This window comes from Pelophylax lessonae, assembly GCF_965119305.1.
Source record: "Pelophylax lessonae genome assembly, chromosome: 3".
Lineage (NCBI taxonomy): Eukaryota > Metazoa > Chordata > Amphibia > Anura > Ranidae > Pelophylax > Pelophylax lessonae.
In genome coordinates, this window is record NC_138770.1 from 39,975,134 (window position 1) to 39,992,074 (window position 16,941).

At 43.1% G+C, this 16,941-nt stretch overlaps 2 protein-coding genes across 2 annotated transcripts in view; both read right to left on the bottom strand.

Moving 5' to 3' along the window:
• The window catches only part of LOC309550289 (uncharacterized protein), a 436,279-nt gene extending 432,520 nt beyond the window's left edge, over positions 1-3,759 (bottom strand). Inside the window, exons 1-4 of the mRNA XM_082250692.1 lie at positions 3,447-3,759; positions 3,193-3,327; positions 2,983-3,106; positions 2,769-2,866 (exon numbers count right to left, since the gene is read on the bottom strand). Coding sequence (XP_082106818.1) covers positions 2,769-2,866; positions 2,983-3,106; positions 3,193-3,327; positions 3,447-3,542 — 453 coding nt within the window. The 5' untranslated portion in view covers positions 3,543-3,759. The remainder of the gene's footprint in view (positions 1-2,768; positions 2,867-2,982; positions 3,107-3,192; positions 3,328-3,446) is intronic.
• Positions 193-16,941, bottom strand: part of LOC309550721 (uncharacterized protein) — a 79,241-nt gene continuing 62,492 nt past the window's right edge. Inside the window, exons 2-3 of the mRNA XM_082251058.1 lie at positions 2,538-2,679; positions 193-1,705 (exon numbers count right to left, since the gene is read on the bottom strand). Of these exons, the coding sequence (XP_082107184.1) occupies positions 459-1,705; positions 2,538-2,601 (1,311 nt within the window). The 5' untranslated portion in view covers positions 2,602-2,679 and the 3' untranslated portion in view covers positions 193-458. The remainder of the gene's footprint in view (positions 1,706-2,537; positions 2,680-16,941) is intronic.

Here is a 16,941-nt window from a genome sequence, read left to right on the forward strand (position 1 = left end):
TTAGTGGTGTATGGAAAGTGACTTATTCTAAGTAAATACAGTATGAATTTGGTTTGATAGTCTTTAGTCCATACTGACACCCGATTTTGTTGTGTTAATCAAATTATTTTGACATGAGCAAAATCATGACATTAGCATGAATAGCTAATTAAGTTAGCTTAGGTCATTTTTATGAATTATTTTTGTATTGGAGGCACTGTTATCCATCAATCGATTGAACGATCAATATAGCTGACTAAATTATCATTCAGTCATTCCCTGACCTTACAGAATATCAAAATAATTTTATTCTAACAGAGATGTATATCAGGGTGTGCTTCTTCCCCACATGAGAGCTGTAATGTCCCGCAACATTCATATAGAAGACATTTCCCGCACTCAAGGCACTAATAAACCTTGAGGGTTGTGTGGGATCCCTGATATACAGGAAGACAGGATTTCAGTGAGGAACAATTCCCTCACTCAGGACAGGAGCGTTTCTTCTCCCTCCTGTGAGTCTTCTGATGTTTGTAAAGATTGGACTTCTGTGAAAAACATTTTCCGCACTCCGGACATGAAAATGGCTTCTCCCCCGTGTGAGATCTCTGATGTCTGTTAAGGTTGGACCTCGCTGCAAAACATTTCCTGCAGTAAGGACAGGAAAATGGCTTCTCTCTCGTGTGCAATCTCTGATGTGTATAAAGATGTGACTTAGTTGAAAAACATTTCCTGCACTCAGGACAGGAATACGGCTTCTCCCCTGTGTGCATTCTCTGATGTGTGTAAAGATTGGACTTATTTGAAAAACTTTTCCCGCACTCAAGACATGAATACGGCTTTTCACCCGTGTGCAATTTCTGATGTGCGTAAAGATTGGACTTCACTGAAAAACATTTTCCACACTCAGAACAGGAAAACGGCTTCTCTCCTGTGTGCAATCTCTGATGTTTATCAAGACTGGACTTTTCTGAAAAACATTTCCCGCACTCAGGACAGGAATATGGCTTTTCACCCGTGTGAGATCTCTGATGTATGTAAAGACTGGACTTCTCCGAATAACATTTCAAGCACTCAGGACAGGAAAATGGCTTTTCAACAGCATGAGACCTCTGATGTATGACAAGTTTTGATTTTTCTACAAAACATTTCTCACACTCAGAACAGGAATACGGCCTCTCTCTCATGTGCAATCTCTTATGATGATAAAGATTGGACTTGTCTGCAAAATATTTCCCACACTCAGAACAGGAATATGGCTTCTCCCCTGTGTGAGATCTCTGATGAATGTAAAGACTGGACTTTCCTGAAAAACATTTCCCACACTCAGGACAGGAAAACGGCTTCTCCCCCGTGTGAGACTTCTGATGTTTGTAAAGATTGGACTTCTGTGAAAAACATTTTCCGCACTCAGCACAGGAATACGGCTTCTCACCTGTGTGAGATCTTTTATGCACATTAAGTTTAGATTTAAAACGAAAACACTTCCTACACTCAGTACAGGAAAACCTCTTATCTGTTGGAAGGACGGAACCGTCCCTGACAGTCTGAGGTTCCTCAGGATAAGAGGAATACGATGGTCCATCTACACTGTGTGGCGGCGGATGGACATTTGAGGTAGCCGGGTTTTCTCCTGGACTATACTGTGTGATGTCCTCATCTTCTACTTTACAGTCTGGAGACAAAGTGAGACAATCCTCTGAGGTTTTCCTCATCTCCCGTCCATGTACTAAAATAGAAATACAAAGATTATTACTAGACATGAGCAGATTGGTTCCCCTAAACCAGGACTCCGCCCACATCAAGCAGCTTTGTCTCTGAGGATCTTAAAATTCCACCCTCCAGGTAACTAGTAAATTGGTCCTCTGATCTACCTGTTCATTTCTTTATTCATGGACCTTAGTCAGAGAGTGAGGAAACAACGAGAACTGTCTTTTATAGGAGTGACAGTGATGAGGGGATTATAGGACGAGTGTCCCCTCCCCCTTTATCACTTATTGCCATCTTCCCAACACAAGAAGTACTGAACTTCCATATTTAGTCCATGATTTAGTCATGAATAACAATGGGGCTGAGCCCCACCAGAGGTGAGAGAGTGAGGATGGGGGGAGAACAATCAAGATGAAGACTGGACTGATCCTGAAGACCCCCATCATTGGGTTGACTCCTCCCTCATTATCACTTTCTGTTTAAAGTTCCAAGGTTTGGGGATGTTATCACATTATTATCAACATGTAAAAGTCTGTGCTCCAATCAAATCATCAGATATAAAATGTCCAGCTGGTAGAAAATGGGTGCAAAGAAGTAATGTACAACTTATAGGATACAAAAGTTAGGACTATACAGTATCAGAATGATGTAATGTACAATATAGAGTATAAAGTGGAGGGGTCAGGAGTATATAATGTACAATATAAATGAGACAGTGTAATGGTAAGGACTCATAATATTGGTATTCAGTAGTCAGTGACAACAGGCTGATATCATCCAGTCCCCACCCTACTCTGGACCAATCAGTAAACAGTATGGGTGGAGGAATGTATTTAGTGTTATTGACCCACCTGTGCTGATCTCTGTAGGAGTGTCCTCCTCTGTAAATGTCCCCGTTATTCCATTCTCCTGCATAGACTGCTGATCATCCCTCACATACGTCTCTTCTTCTTCTGCTTTAACTTCAACTTTAGAATCTCTCAGGTTTCCACTCTGAATATATAATAAGAATGACAACAATGGTAACAATGGGGATAACGTACAGATCCTAATGATACTATCAGTGATTGTTCCTCATCTACCTGATGATGGTGAGGGATGGTGTGACCTTCCTGTGTGGAATCCCGGGAATACAGAGGACGGGGACATCTCTCTGGTGGGTTCCCATTACTGGATACATCTGTAGGAAACACACACACTGACTGAATACATTGTTTCTATGTGTTTATCAGATGATGGGGGATCTAGGTGGATCCTCCGTACTGCTCTCTCCTTTACAATAAAGTCTCCTCTTACCTGGTGATGTGAGGGGCGGCTGATTCTCCATCATGACGTCCTTGTAGAGATCCTTGTGTCCTTCTAAATACTCCCACTCCTCCATGGAGAAATAGACAGTGACATCCTGACACCTTATAGGAACCTGACACACACAATGATACAGTCACCATCTAGACACATCCCTTGTCTGTTACTGGATAATGTCCCAGAATTCCCAGCACCGCTCACCTCTCCTGTCAGCAGCTTCATCATCTTCTTGGTGACTTCTAGAATCTTCTGCAGGTTGTGCCTCTCAGGTTTTAGGGAGTCACATGGAGGCACTGTGATGGTCATATGATCACCTGACTTCAGAGGAGGAAATCTCTGTATTGAGGAACCAATAGGTATACCATGTTAGAATCCTCCTCACCTCTCCGGTCAGGTCTGTGTTTTATTAATAGAGATAAGAGTGATGTCATGGCACCTCCCAGAACCCTCCTCACCTCTCCGGTCAGCAGGTAGATGATCTCCAGGGTGAGGTTTAGTATCTTCTCAGTCACGTGACTCCAGTCCTCCTCCATCTTTATTGGTGCCGTCATTTTTTCTATGCAGGTCTCCTTGTAGATGGATAACTTTGGGAAATGAAAGTAAGAATTATTTGGATGGTATTGGTCACACAATGAGGATGTGGGGGAAGGGGGGAGGGGTAATAGGAGGGTTGCTGTACATTTAACCACCTCAATACCGGACACTTTCACCCCCTTCCTGCCCAGGGCAATTTTCAGCTTTCAATGCTCTTACACTTTGAATGACAATTACTCATTCATGAACACTGTGCCCAAATTACATTTCTATCATTTTTTGCACAGATAGAGCTTTCTTTTGGCTGTTTTTAATCCCCACTAGGTTTTTATTTTTTTTTTCTATATAAATTACAGAATATAGCATTTTTTAAATAAATATTCTTCATACATTTAGGCCAAACTGTATTCGGATTCATTTCTTTGGTAGAAATAACCCAATTCAGGGTTTTTTTTTAATTTAGTCTGTGTAAAAGTTATAGTCTACAAACGATGGGATATATATCTGAAAATTGATCAATTATCTCATTTCTTGAGGCCTTAAAATGGTATTTAGCAAGAGATATGGGGAGTTTTCTTGAGGCCCTAGAAAGGTATTGAGTAAGAGATATGGGGAGTTTTTGGAAGTTGGATTTTTTTGTCACAATTTTTTGGGAAAAATAAGAGATTCATTTTTTGTTTAAAAGTTTCCAATTCAACATTATTTCTCACACACAGCATAGGCATACTTAGAATTACACCCCAAAACGCATTCTGTTATGCCTTATAAATATGGGGAACCAAATATGTAATACTTTTTCGCAGTTTAGTGGTATAAGGGGACCCAAAATCCAAGGAGCATAAATTACGCATCTAATTTCCTAACTACCTATCACATTTTTGTAATCCCTGGAGCACCAGGGCAGTGGAAACACCCATAAAATGACCTCATTTTGGAAAGTAAACATTCCAAGATATTTTCTGAAAGGTATAGTGAGTGTTTTGAAAATGTAATTTTTGGCCACAAGTTTTTGAAACCTGCAGGAAAGAAAATTTATTATTTTTAAAATATTTCTAAGCATAGGCATACTTAGAAGTACGCCCCAAAACACATTCTGCTACCCCTTATGAGTATGGCCATACCACATCTGTGAGACATTTTTTACAGCCTAGCCACACAGCGGGACCCAAAATCCAAAGAGCACGTTCAGGCGTTTTAGAGGCATAAATTACAGATCTAATTTCCTGACTACCTATCACATTTTGGACTGCATTTTGGAGAGTAAACACCCCAAGTTATTTTTAAAAGGCATGGTCAGTCTTTTAGGGACTTCATTTTATTGCCACAAGTTTTTGTTTCATTTTTGTTCTTTAAAAACAACAAACATGTTATACTTACCTGCTCTGTGCATTGGCTTTGCAGAGAGCAGCCAGATCCTCCTCTTCTCGGGTCCCTCGCTGAATCTCTTGCCTCCTCCCTCCTGTGGAGTTCCCCCACAGCAAGGAGCTTGCTATAGGGGCACCTGAGCCGAGCCGCAGCTCTGTGTGTCCATTCGACATGGAACTACGGTTCAGCACTGCCCCCTCTCTCTCCTGATTGGCTAACTGACTTTGATTGACAGCAGTGGGAGCCAATTACGCCACTGCTAATCACAGCCAATTTGGAGGGCGAGACACTCATTCACAGCGCTGGATAGAAATCCGGCTCAGGTAAGTATTAGGGCGGCTGAGGGGGGCTGCTGCACACAGAAAGTTTTTTTATCTTAATGCATAGAATGCACCTTCTGCAGCATGGATATATTTAGAATTACATCCCAAAACACATTCTGCTACTCCGTCTGAGTATGGTGATACCACATTTGTTATACTTTTTCACTGTCTGATCTGATTATATACCAGACATTGGGCTCAATTCACTAAGAGGTATCTCTCGCTTTTAAGAACTGCAGTAAAATACTGCTTAGCGCTTTTCAATTATTTTGAAATTCAATAAAAAAATGCTACTAAAATATCGCAAGAGATATTTTATTAACTGGTGTGGCATTTTAGTAGTTTAGGCTTGCAGTACTTTACCGTTGGTGCTTAACAAGCAGTAAAGAGCTGGTTGTTAAAGAGTGGGTGGCCACCGGCGTTCCTAACAACCAGTAGCTGTCATGGTTATTAAGGTTTGGGCGGCTGTCATGTCCTTAACAACCATGAGTCATCTGCTGTCAGCGGGATCCCTGCTAACAGCAGAATGTACACAAAATAATTGCCAGCCTTTAAAAATTAAGAAAAAAACCCAGCATGGGGTCCCCAATCCATACTAAGCCCCCAATGACCGCATGCCGAGTCAATGATGTCATAATGGGGCTGGGTCACCCAGTGACTTCATTAGGAGGTCCCACCCCTTACTTTATTTAGTGGCGGGAGGCTGCAGAGCTGTCATTTGGTGGGAGCCAAGCGTCAGTGTGGGTCAGGATTCTTTTTGTTGGGTCGGCGGCTGGCATTCATCTTGATTGAGGTTGGATGTACTTCAGAGGGACATTTATTTTTTTTAGGGGGGTTGTCAAAAAATGATTGTGTGTTATTACTAACATTTACCACTTTTTTGGTGAATAAGTAGGGGTATTATGCACCCCATACTCATTCACATGGGGGGCAGAATCTGGAGGCCTCCTCATTAAAGGAGGCTTCCAAACTCCAATAAGCCTCCCACCCGCAAACCCCCAGAACCACCAGGCCAGGGTTGTGGAGAAGATGCCCTTGTCCTCATCTATATGGAGACAAGGCACTTTGGGAGGGAGCCCCTCTGGCCCAAATCACTCCTCATTTTGAGGGCATGTGAAATGGTATTGTTGAGGAGGGGGGCACTTACTCTTCCCCTTCTTTCCTGGCCTTCTGGGCGGTATTCTCGGATAAAGGTCTGGTATGGATTTTGGGGGGGAACCCACGTCATTTAAAAAAAATAAAATAGCATGGGGTCCCCCTTAAAAGGCACACCAGACCGAAGGGCCTGGTATGGATTGGGGAGCCCTCGCTGTTATTTTTCTTAATTTTTAAATGCTGGCAATTCATTTCTTTACATTCTGCAGACGACTCATGGTTGTTAAGGACCACCCGTTCCTTAACTATCATGACAGTTACAGGTTATTAAGGACATGGCGGCCGTCTGCTCCTTAAAAACCATGTTATTTACTGGTTGTTAAGGATGTCGGCAACTGCCAGCTCCCTAACGTTCGGTTAAAATCAAAACACATTTCTTAACTATCGCATGACTGGATCACTAGTTAATTACGGAATGCATTTATTATTTTTTTGTGAATTGACTTTAACGCTGTTTAATGCGGTATTTACTGAGCATAGATATAAGAACACAAAAAACAATCAGCGTAGACAGGTGATAAAAATATAAATAAAAACTAAACATTTTAATGCTTGCTGAACACCGACCCAGGACACAATGCCGTATTTACTGAGCGTTTTTGCTTTTTGAGGTAAATACCGCATAAAGGGAAAGTGAATTGACATTTTCAGCACCGAATGTTGTATTGGGAAAAATGTGTCAGATCGCCTAAATACCGCATGTGATCTGCTTTAGTGAATGGAGCCCATTGTATCTTGTGTATCACACAAATCAACCAATTGTATAAAAACCAATGTATTGTAATGATCACCTCTGTATGAGTGATCAGGGAATATAGCTTGGTGTAGTGTCACCTATATCAGTCCCCATTCCTAGAAGTCAACCAAGCCTAGCTTAGCCTATTGGTACATAGTTGCCCCCAGGAATGCCATGTTCACTGGAGTGGTGTCTTGCAGGAATGTAGTCAGTGGGATCGGCAGAGGGGTCAGTTCAGGACACAGGCAGATACATGGTCAGCAAACAGGCAAAGGATCGGCCCAGGCAGCAGGAAAACTCATGGTCAATAAACAGGCCAGGTTAGGTACAGATCGCAGGAAAGCAACACTGTAACTGGTGTTGAGGTGATCAGGGACACAATAGCTGGTCTAATGGTGATCTGGGACACAATAACTGGTGTGGAGGTGATCAGGGACACCATAACTGCTATGGAGGTGATCGGGGACACCATAACTGGTGTGGAGGTGATCGGGGACACCATAACTGGTGTGGAGGTGATCGGGGACACCATAACTGTCCCTTGCACTATGGACAAAATATCTGAACCCAGAACACGATGGTTCCAATAAAACTTTTTTATAACAAAGTGTCGAGAACTCCTGGGGTAACCTGGCAGCACCTACTCAGAAAACCCCCTGGCTGTAGATGACAAGGTGTGCTGGGCTCTGTAGTCCAACTAAGTTTGTTGTGCCTGTGAAGCAATAGACGCCTCTATAGCAGTAAATGAAGAATACTGGGAGTCCTGGCCACAGATACTCTGGTGAATGGTGGGCAGGATACCGCTCAGATGTAACTAGAGAGGGCACTCCCCTAACCTGGTAACATCTAATGTGTTTGGATTGTTAAACCCCAATCTTTGTCCAAGAGGGCTATTGGTTGGTGAAGAGGTCATAAAATGCACTCCCACCCTCGCCTAGATTCCTTAACCATTCATAGCCCAGAATTACATCTTCTACATCATCATATATCACTAAATTCATACAAAACGTTATTTATAATCATCAATAACTGGTAAAATGACATAAAACAGATGAATCGAAACAAACAGCTCAATATTAATTTTCAGTCCAGCCGGAGCAATTGTATCCATCTGAAAAATCTATTTTGATTCCCATCTGGACATCTTTTTGATATAATTACCCCCCACCCCCACTCCGGGTTCACCATCTCATCCCTCAAAATCCAGTCCCTTTCAGACTCCTTTTGTGAGACTGGTCATAGTGTCTCTGGAGGGGGCGCTGATCATTCCCATGTAAAATCTTACATAAATCTTCCCTAATCCCGACCTTTAATTATCATTTCATTCCCCCCCCCACACATAATGTCTGGAACCGGCATTTACTGACACCAATAACTCCCCTCGTGGTACAGACCATAAATCCCCTCATTGTAATATACGGGGTTATTCTACATTTCCACACTATATATAGGTGTGTATCATCATCTGCTGGAGATAAAAGACGTCACAGTGACTATGGAGGAAGAGGACGGACATGGGGGGGGGGGGTTACTGGGTGTAAATAGAAAATAAGATCTTATTACCTCCTCTACTGCCACTTCCAGCAACGTCTCTTCTCTACTTCCTCCCGACTCACCTTTCACCCGGAATTTCCTATTTATACTTGACATCACTTCCTTTCTTACCTGACATCACTTCCTGTCTGTATTCCATAAAGACTTTCTGTCTGGGTAGAAGTGAGATCACCACCTTGTGGAGATCAGAGGAACTGCAGCCCTGAGAAACGTCTCATAGTGTGAACACGGCCTTGTGCTGTGTGTGTGTGTATGTACTGTATCCTTATAGATGAGTCATCTCCACTCCCACCAAGGGGGATAGAAATATATTACTTCTCGGGGGGGGGGGGGGGGGGGGACATTTTGGCACCTTTGATTTTGCAGTAAAATTGATTGCTGATTTAGTCATGTAGAACATCTGTTATATGGATACAAAGAACCCCAGCCAAGAGTAAAGGATGGAAATGGCTCCTGATCCCCAGATTTGGGCAATTATGTCACCAATATAAATTGAAAAAACCTGCGCTATGTGCAACAACTCAAATACCTACAAAAATAACTTATACCGGACTGCTGCTGTAACAAAGGTAAGTATTCCCTTTATCAACTAGAAGAGCATTATGTGTCACAGCGCTGTCCTATTGTGTGTGCACATAAATTATCACAAATCCACTAAAATATGTGGATACATTCATATATAAAGTGCTAGGGGGTCAAAATAATATTCTCTGCAGATCTCCTGCAAATCCGCTGCGGTTTCTGTCATTCTCTCTCCTGGACTCGGCTTCCTCCTCCGACCACTGTTCCAGCAGGTGCTCGGCCTCTTCATACACACTCAGGGAGGAGAGAAAGGGGAAGGGTATACAGTACATACACACACAGCACAAGACGGGGTTCACACTAACAGACGTCTCTCAGGGTTGAATTTCCTCTGAGCTACACAAGGTGATATTCTCACTTATACCCAGACAGCAAGAGTCTATGGAAGACAGACAGGAAGTGATGTCAGGTACACACAGGAAGTTCCATTTGATAGGACGTAGAGAGAAGACACTGCAGGAATTGGCAGCAGAGGAGGTAAATAATACGTAGATTACCCCTTCAGGGGATCAGTTCCTGGATCTCCTCCTCATATCTCCTCCATATCCTCTTACACAGCTTTTCTCCACACCTGCAGTGACCCTGGGGGTGTAAACTTGACCCCAGTATGCAGCAAAATCCATCCCCGCCATTAGGAGCTCTGGAGAAAATTGTCTGCTATTTACACTCCATTCCTCCGCACGTCACCTGCTCACATGAGAAATTACTTCCACACATTCCTGACAGATTTCTGTATGATAAAGGTCAAAGTTCACTCTTCACATTTGGAAAGGGACACACCCTGGAACAATGATTTGGTTTGCATGGGAACCTCATATAAAGAGACCCTCAAATCTCCCCATCCAAATGTCCCTCCATTTTAAATCAGAGAATCCTATGACATCACACTGACCTCACAGCTCTTCATCCCAATGTCACTCCATGTGTCTTTCTTTTTCTCATGCTTTCAGGATATGGATGGTCCCTTGGCATTCTTACTTGTAAAGTGGGACTGTTGGTCCTGCGTTGTATGTAATGATGTCAGAGTGCCTGCAAAAAACTTTTAACCTGCAGAGTGTGGAGGGTCCTGTGTAGGTAACTTATACCTCAGCCTGAAGTGGGGCTTTAATAAAATGGAGATCTGAATGATGAGGTGAGGAGGATTCTGGGAATATCATTTGATTTTACTATTTGTGTTCAGATCTAGAGTTTTCTTCCTGTGAAGTCTGGGATCATTTGACCATCACATTGCCTCCTCCTCCCTCCTTGATAGAATAGAGAAATAAAATGAAGATTCTAGAAGTCACCAGAGAGATCATCGAGGAGAGGTGAGCGGTGCTGGAAATTCTGGGACAGTATACAGTAACAGACAAGGGATGTGTCTGGATGGTGACTGTATCATTGTGTGTGTCAGGTTCCTATAAGGTGTCAGGATGTCACTGTCTATTTCTCCATGGAGGAGTGGGAGTATTTAGAAGGACACAAGGATCTCTACAAGGATGTCATGATGGACAATCAGCCGCCCCTCACATCACCGGGTAAGAGGAGACTTTATTGTGAAGAAAATAGCAGTCTGGAGGGTCCACCTAGATCCCTCATCATCTGATAAACACATATAAACAATGTATTCAGTCTGTGTGTGTGTTTCCTACAGATTGATCCACTAATGGGAAGCCACCAGAGAGATGTCCCCGTCCTCTGTATTCCCGAAATTCCACACAGGAAGATCACACCATCCCTCACCATCATCAGTTAAATGATAGTCAATTATTGGTAGATATGATTTATATACAAGTATGTTTGTAACAATGAATGTTTTATTATATATTCAGAGTGGAAACCCCGGGGATGATAATATTGATGTTAAAGAAGAGTATAAAGAGGAAAATGAGGAGTATGGAGTGATGGAGGAGTTTTCAGAAGGACACAAGGATATAATGGAGCCACCTAATACCAGGAACCCACTAGAGGGATGTCCCCGTCCTCTATATTCCTGGGAATACACATAGGAAGGTCACATCATCGCTCACTGTTGCAAGGTTGGTGGTACGGAGCATCTAGAACATGGATTTGAGGGGGTAAAGTGTGGATTTTTTATGTAATGTCACAATAATAAAGCTTATATTTTACAGATGATATTTTTTCTCATGTTCTTAGAGTGGAGATCCAATCGATATAGAATTTGAGGTTAAAGCAGAAGAAGAAGAGACATATGTGAGGGATGATCAGCAGTCTATGTGGCCACGTGTTTGGCCACCATTTTGTTTTTGTTTGGTGATGTTGAAAACCACATGGCTGAGCCGCCATTTTGAGATTTAACAAACCACCTCTTCTGTTTCTGTTTTTGGTATTTCTAAACATTTTTTTTTCTCTTTTTTTGTTTAAAAGGGAAACTTTGTTATAGAGTCATTATGAGATTTTTGTACTGTATTTCAGTTTTAAGCAGGGTTTCTTCGTTTTAATTGAAATTCAGCCTCTAGGGAGATTTTTACAGGATCATTGTAGTTTTTCTAGCTAACCTTGTTCATCTTTTTGTTCAAATTCAGCATATATATATCCAACGCCTCTGTTTTTTGTGTTTTTATGTCTGTTTTTAGGGTTAACTATTTTGTTTTGTAAGCATTTGTGTTTAAGTTGTTTTTATAATGTATTTTGCCCCATTTTTGTTGTAAATACATTTTTGGAGTGTAACTGATCCATTCTTATATTGGATTCAGTTTTCGGGTTTGTTGTGTGCTGAGTAGTGGTTATTTCTCACAGAGGTAGTGTTTTTGGTACTGCAGGTTAGGTTTTAGGTAGAGAGGTTATACCTTCCAGTGTGTAATCAGTAACTGGCTTCTCAATTTAATTGTGCTTTCGGGGTTGTTTGGCTACACGGGTTAGGTTGAAACGAACGCATGTACTTTGAGCCGTCTATGTGAAACGGGTGATAGCAACACAATTGTTTCAGCCTTCAACACGTGAGGAGTAGAAACTGAAACCCGCCCCACATTTGGCCATGTAAAATAATCTGAGTTGTGGAGCATGTGGGGGTTGCTGAGCTGTATAGCCGTACAAAGCCACCGGGTTGAGGTTTTCTAGTTGACCGGCGGAGGGCCGTGTAAAATAATCGTAGTCCGCAAGTAAGCCAACACTGTCAAAGCAGGCACCTGGCAGTGTTGCTCCTAAGCCAGGTGCGAAGGAGCGATTCTAATCATCATGGGCAATGGTTCGTCCATGCAAGGGGGGAAAACGCAGGCCCCCTCAGGAGGCCAAACAACTTTTGCGGTACATGAAGTCTGGGTTTGGGGCTCGGGCCATGAGACCCCTCAGGAAGTGGCATAACCAAGGGAACCAGTTGGTGCATCCCTTTGGAAGGTACCTTTGATGTATGGAGATGGGAGGAGTTCCTTATAGAATTTAGGACTAGGCTCCAGGCAACAAAGATGCTAGGAGTAGGGCAATTGTGGCTTCAGAGATCTATTATGGTCTATCAGCAAGGCGTGCATGAGGCGTTTTTTTAGTCCGGAAGAACCGCATTATGTACACTTGGCCTGATGAGATAGCAGAGTCCAGCGATCCAGTGAGGGAAGTGAAGGAAGCTCTTCCTGGGCTAACTTTACTGAGACGAGCCAGATCCGCTGACACTGAACCTGTCACTGTCTCTCCTGATTCATGGCTTATTATTGACTCTACTATCTCTGCACTATAATCTCCGTTTTCTTCAGCTCATAGTACAGCACTCAATACTGTTAACACCCTCCCACCTCACACTGTCTCTATCTCTCAACAGCTGTCATAACAGCTGAACCCTCTCCTTCTAACTCTGTGGTAAACTATGAGTTTTTTTAACAGGTCTGCTATGGGATGTGGAAAGTCAGGGCACTTTAGGCATAATTGTCTGACCAACTCGCGGGGTAAGTGGCAATTTATTCCGGAGGATCCGGAAACTTCAAAAGGTAGGTATGGTCAGAAACGGCTATGACTCATCATAGGGCATTGGTAAACCGGTGTCAGGCCACATCCTAGAGGAATTAAAATATCCCCTCCCTTGACACAGATGCAGCTAAAACTGTTCTAAGGTCTCAAGACGCTGAGGCAAGGTTCCCCTTCCAGGGGAGACAACTCCCACCATAGGTCTCATGGGCCAGACAGTATCTTTACGAATGAATGAACCTCTCTATTGCAGGCTAGGCCAGTTCTGAAAGGAGAAAGTTGTTTTTTTTTATTTCAGGTCATTGCATTTCTCAGGGTACTCAACATCTAACCACTCAGGAATACAGACATTGAAGGACCTCCAGAGACCTCCTAACCTTAAACGATGCACTCTTTATGAACCCTGTGTCTCTTCCTGTTAAGGAGGAAGAGAAGGGGGAGAAGGTCGTGCGGAAAATGATTTTTTTCAAAACTTTACTAATCTCTCTCTGATCAATTTCCAACTTTAGTAGGACACGAGGAACAACACGATTGCCTTTCTTTAATGGAGTGGGAATCAGCGGCTGTCAGTCCAGTGAAGGAGACCCCCATTCCAGACGCTAACCTTTTTGACGATAGTTCCAGGTACTACACCCCAGATGGTAAGCCACACACGGGTTATGCGGTAACTACAACTGGTGAAATTGTGGAAGAGGGTTCTTTAGGTTCCGCACAGGAAGCTGAGTTGTGGGCACTAGCAAAAGCCTGTGAGATGCATAAAGATCAGAGGATCACTTTCTATACAGATTCGAGATACGCTTTTTGGGTTGGCACATGATTGTGGCCTTATCTGGAAGGCAAGAGGATTCTCTTGACTAGTTTGGGAAAGCCAGTGAAACATGCGGTGTTAATAGATAAACTGTTTATTGCCTTCTGCTTGCCACACAAGATCGCCATTCTGAAAGTAAAGGCTCATACTACTGAGACGACTATGGAAGCCAATGGATATGCCTTGGCAGATAGAGCTGCTAAGGAAGGTGCTCTGAGCTCTGTGGCAGAGACCCTGATGCTAGTCATCCCATCTGACGTGTCACTAGAGGAATTTAGGAAACTGCAGTCCAAAGCGGAAATGCAGGAACAGAGGAGATGGACAGCCTTGGGGGCTACACAGGGTCCAGACGACATCTGGGGTCTTGATGGTAAATGGTGCTTACCCAGATCACTTTTTCCAATGATAGCCCACTTGGCTCATTACCCTGGGCATCAGTCAAAGATGGTTATTTATGCACAGGTAGAGGAGCATTGGATTGTCCCTGGCTTTACTACCGCAGCTGAAAATGATAACGGTACCGAGAAGGCACTCACCCAAACCGGAATATCCCTTTCAGCCCATTCAGATAGACTATATCACTTTGCCAAAGAACGGAACGTACGAGCATGTCTTGGTCTGTCTGGATATATTCTCTGGGTGGCCAGAGGCTTGGCCCTTTCACAATGCCAATGCCACTACCAAAAGATCCTTTCTGAGATAGTTTGTCGCGGGGGGCTGCCTGGAATGATCGAGTCGGATCGCGGATCACACTTCACCGGTCAGATCTTTGCAAAGGTATGTAAGGTGCTTCAGGGATTCATCCTCAAATTAGCAGTAAGGTTGAAAGGCTGAATAGAAAAAGCCATGGCCTGAATGTCTTTCCATTACTCTTTACCCCATCAGGAATGCCCCATGAGTTATCACCCTACAAGGTTTTGTTTGGGAGTCAACCAGAGACTGGATTGTACTTTCCTCAGCAGCTGTCATCTTTACATTCTCAGCTGACGGGGTAGGTACAGTCCCAGCAAAGGGAGCTCCAAAAGGTCCATCATAGGGTTTGGGAGTCTCTCCCGGACCCTGACATGATAACCAGTGTACATTCTATTCAACCAGGTGACTGGGTTGTTCTGAGGAAACATCAAAGGACGGGATTGGAGCGGAGGTATTCCGAGCCATACCAGGTTCAGCTGACAACGCCGACTTCTTTGAAGCTTAACTGGATCCATGCCAGCCACTGCAAAAAGCTGCTCAACTCCATCCAAGTATGATAATGAGGAGTATCGTTTTTATTTACATACTTAGCTTAGTGTATTTTAGCAAGGGTTATGATGAACAGCACCCCAACTTATTGTTTAAAATGCATCTTCAGCTGGCCAAGGCGGCAAACAGGTCTAATTGCTGGATGTGCTCCAAACCGCCACCTAGCTATTACACCCCAGCAATGACAGACGTTCGTATTGGCATGACGACAACCAGGAGACACTTGTGCACAGAATTTAATGACACATTCCTAGAGGGTAACATCAGTTATAGTTCTAATGTTAGCTCTGGCTCCTGTTCTTGGTTGGCCAATTCAATTTGGGTAGAAGGACAATTAGGTAGTCAACAGATGTGCTTTAACTTTAGTTTTGGCACCGGGACTAGATTTGTAGGATCTACAACCTGTGGGACAGGTATAACAGTCAACCTCACCAATGAAACTCCGGGTCTTTTTAATGGTAACAAACAGACCCGATTATATCTGCTGGAAAGGCGGTTGTGATGTACAGACTAAGGGAGCAATCCTTCGGTCTATTATGTTAATGCTTAGTGCCCGTGACCGACAGCAAAATTCTTCATGTACGGTGCTGGCAGGTCCCTATTACTTTTTGTGTCATTCTGCGCCTTATAAGGTAGTGCCTCCTAATGCAAAAGGTTTGTGTGCTTTAGTGAAGCTCATACCCGCATCATACATTGCCGCTGATCGTGAGGATCGGCTATTAAGGAAGGCAAGGGTGCAAGACCGGTTTTGCAGAGAAATGTTTTCGTCTCACGATCAGGCATGGGCATGGTTCCTGGCTTAGACTGGGTGGGAGATCGAGCTGATGAAACTGTTGAATCATTTCTGGTCCATTGTGGATGAGATGTTCAATGAAACTGTTATCGCTTTTCTTTCTTTTTTTAACTTTTTGAAATAGTTTTTATTGTGAAAAGAACTGTCCTGTTTATTTGGAAGAAGAAGATTCATCAAGGGACACATGGGAGCATATGACAAAGGGGGGGGGGGGGGGGGCTGTTGTGGAAATTTTATTAATATTTATGTGAACGTTTCTTTAGGATGTATTTTTAGTTAAATTGCCATTATGTCTCCCAGTGTCAGTTTACCGGTAATCAATATGCACAGCGAATATTGCTTTAACTGGCCTTGAGAAAAGACCTGTAATTGTGGAAACCTTCCATCAAATGGAGACTGCACGCTATTTGTAGCCTGATCATCCCTATAGGCGGTGCCGGTCCGGATCTATGGCAGTGCAAGGAGAACTCCACCGCACAAATGTTTATCAGCCAGCCGGGGCCCCGGTATTCACTGACAGAGATAAGTTTGTGATGTGGAATTCTTATCGTTTTAATAATATCTGCCCTTTTACCAGGATTGGCTGGCAACTTTCTGTTATATTTGATCCATATGTTTTAATGAACTATATTATATAGGATTCAACGCCATTAATCCTTTATACTGAAAAGCAAAATGTACAGCTCTTTTGTATAAGGTTATCCAAGCGCTCGGTGACAAAGAAAGAAACAGGCGCACACACTGTGTCAAATCAATGCCAACTGAAGATTCTCTGCCTTAGAGCAGAGCCCAGGTTTAGTTATAGTCAGAGAACAAAAGGGGGTTGCAGGGGAGATGGCATCAACACCACCAATCACAGACATGTATACTTTCAAAAGTACAATAGGAAAGGGGAGTACATGTTTATGGACAAACACGGCCGTGTGCACGAGACTCCAACCTCCAAGTGAAAATGAAACAAAGC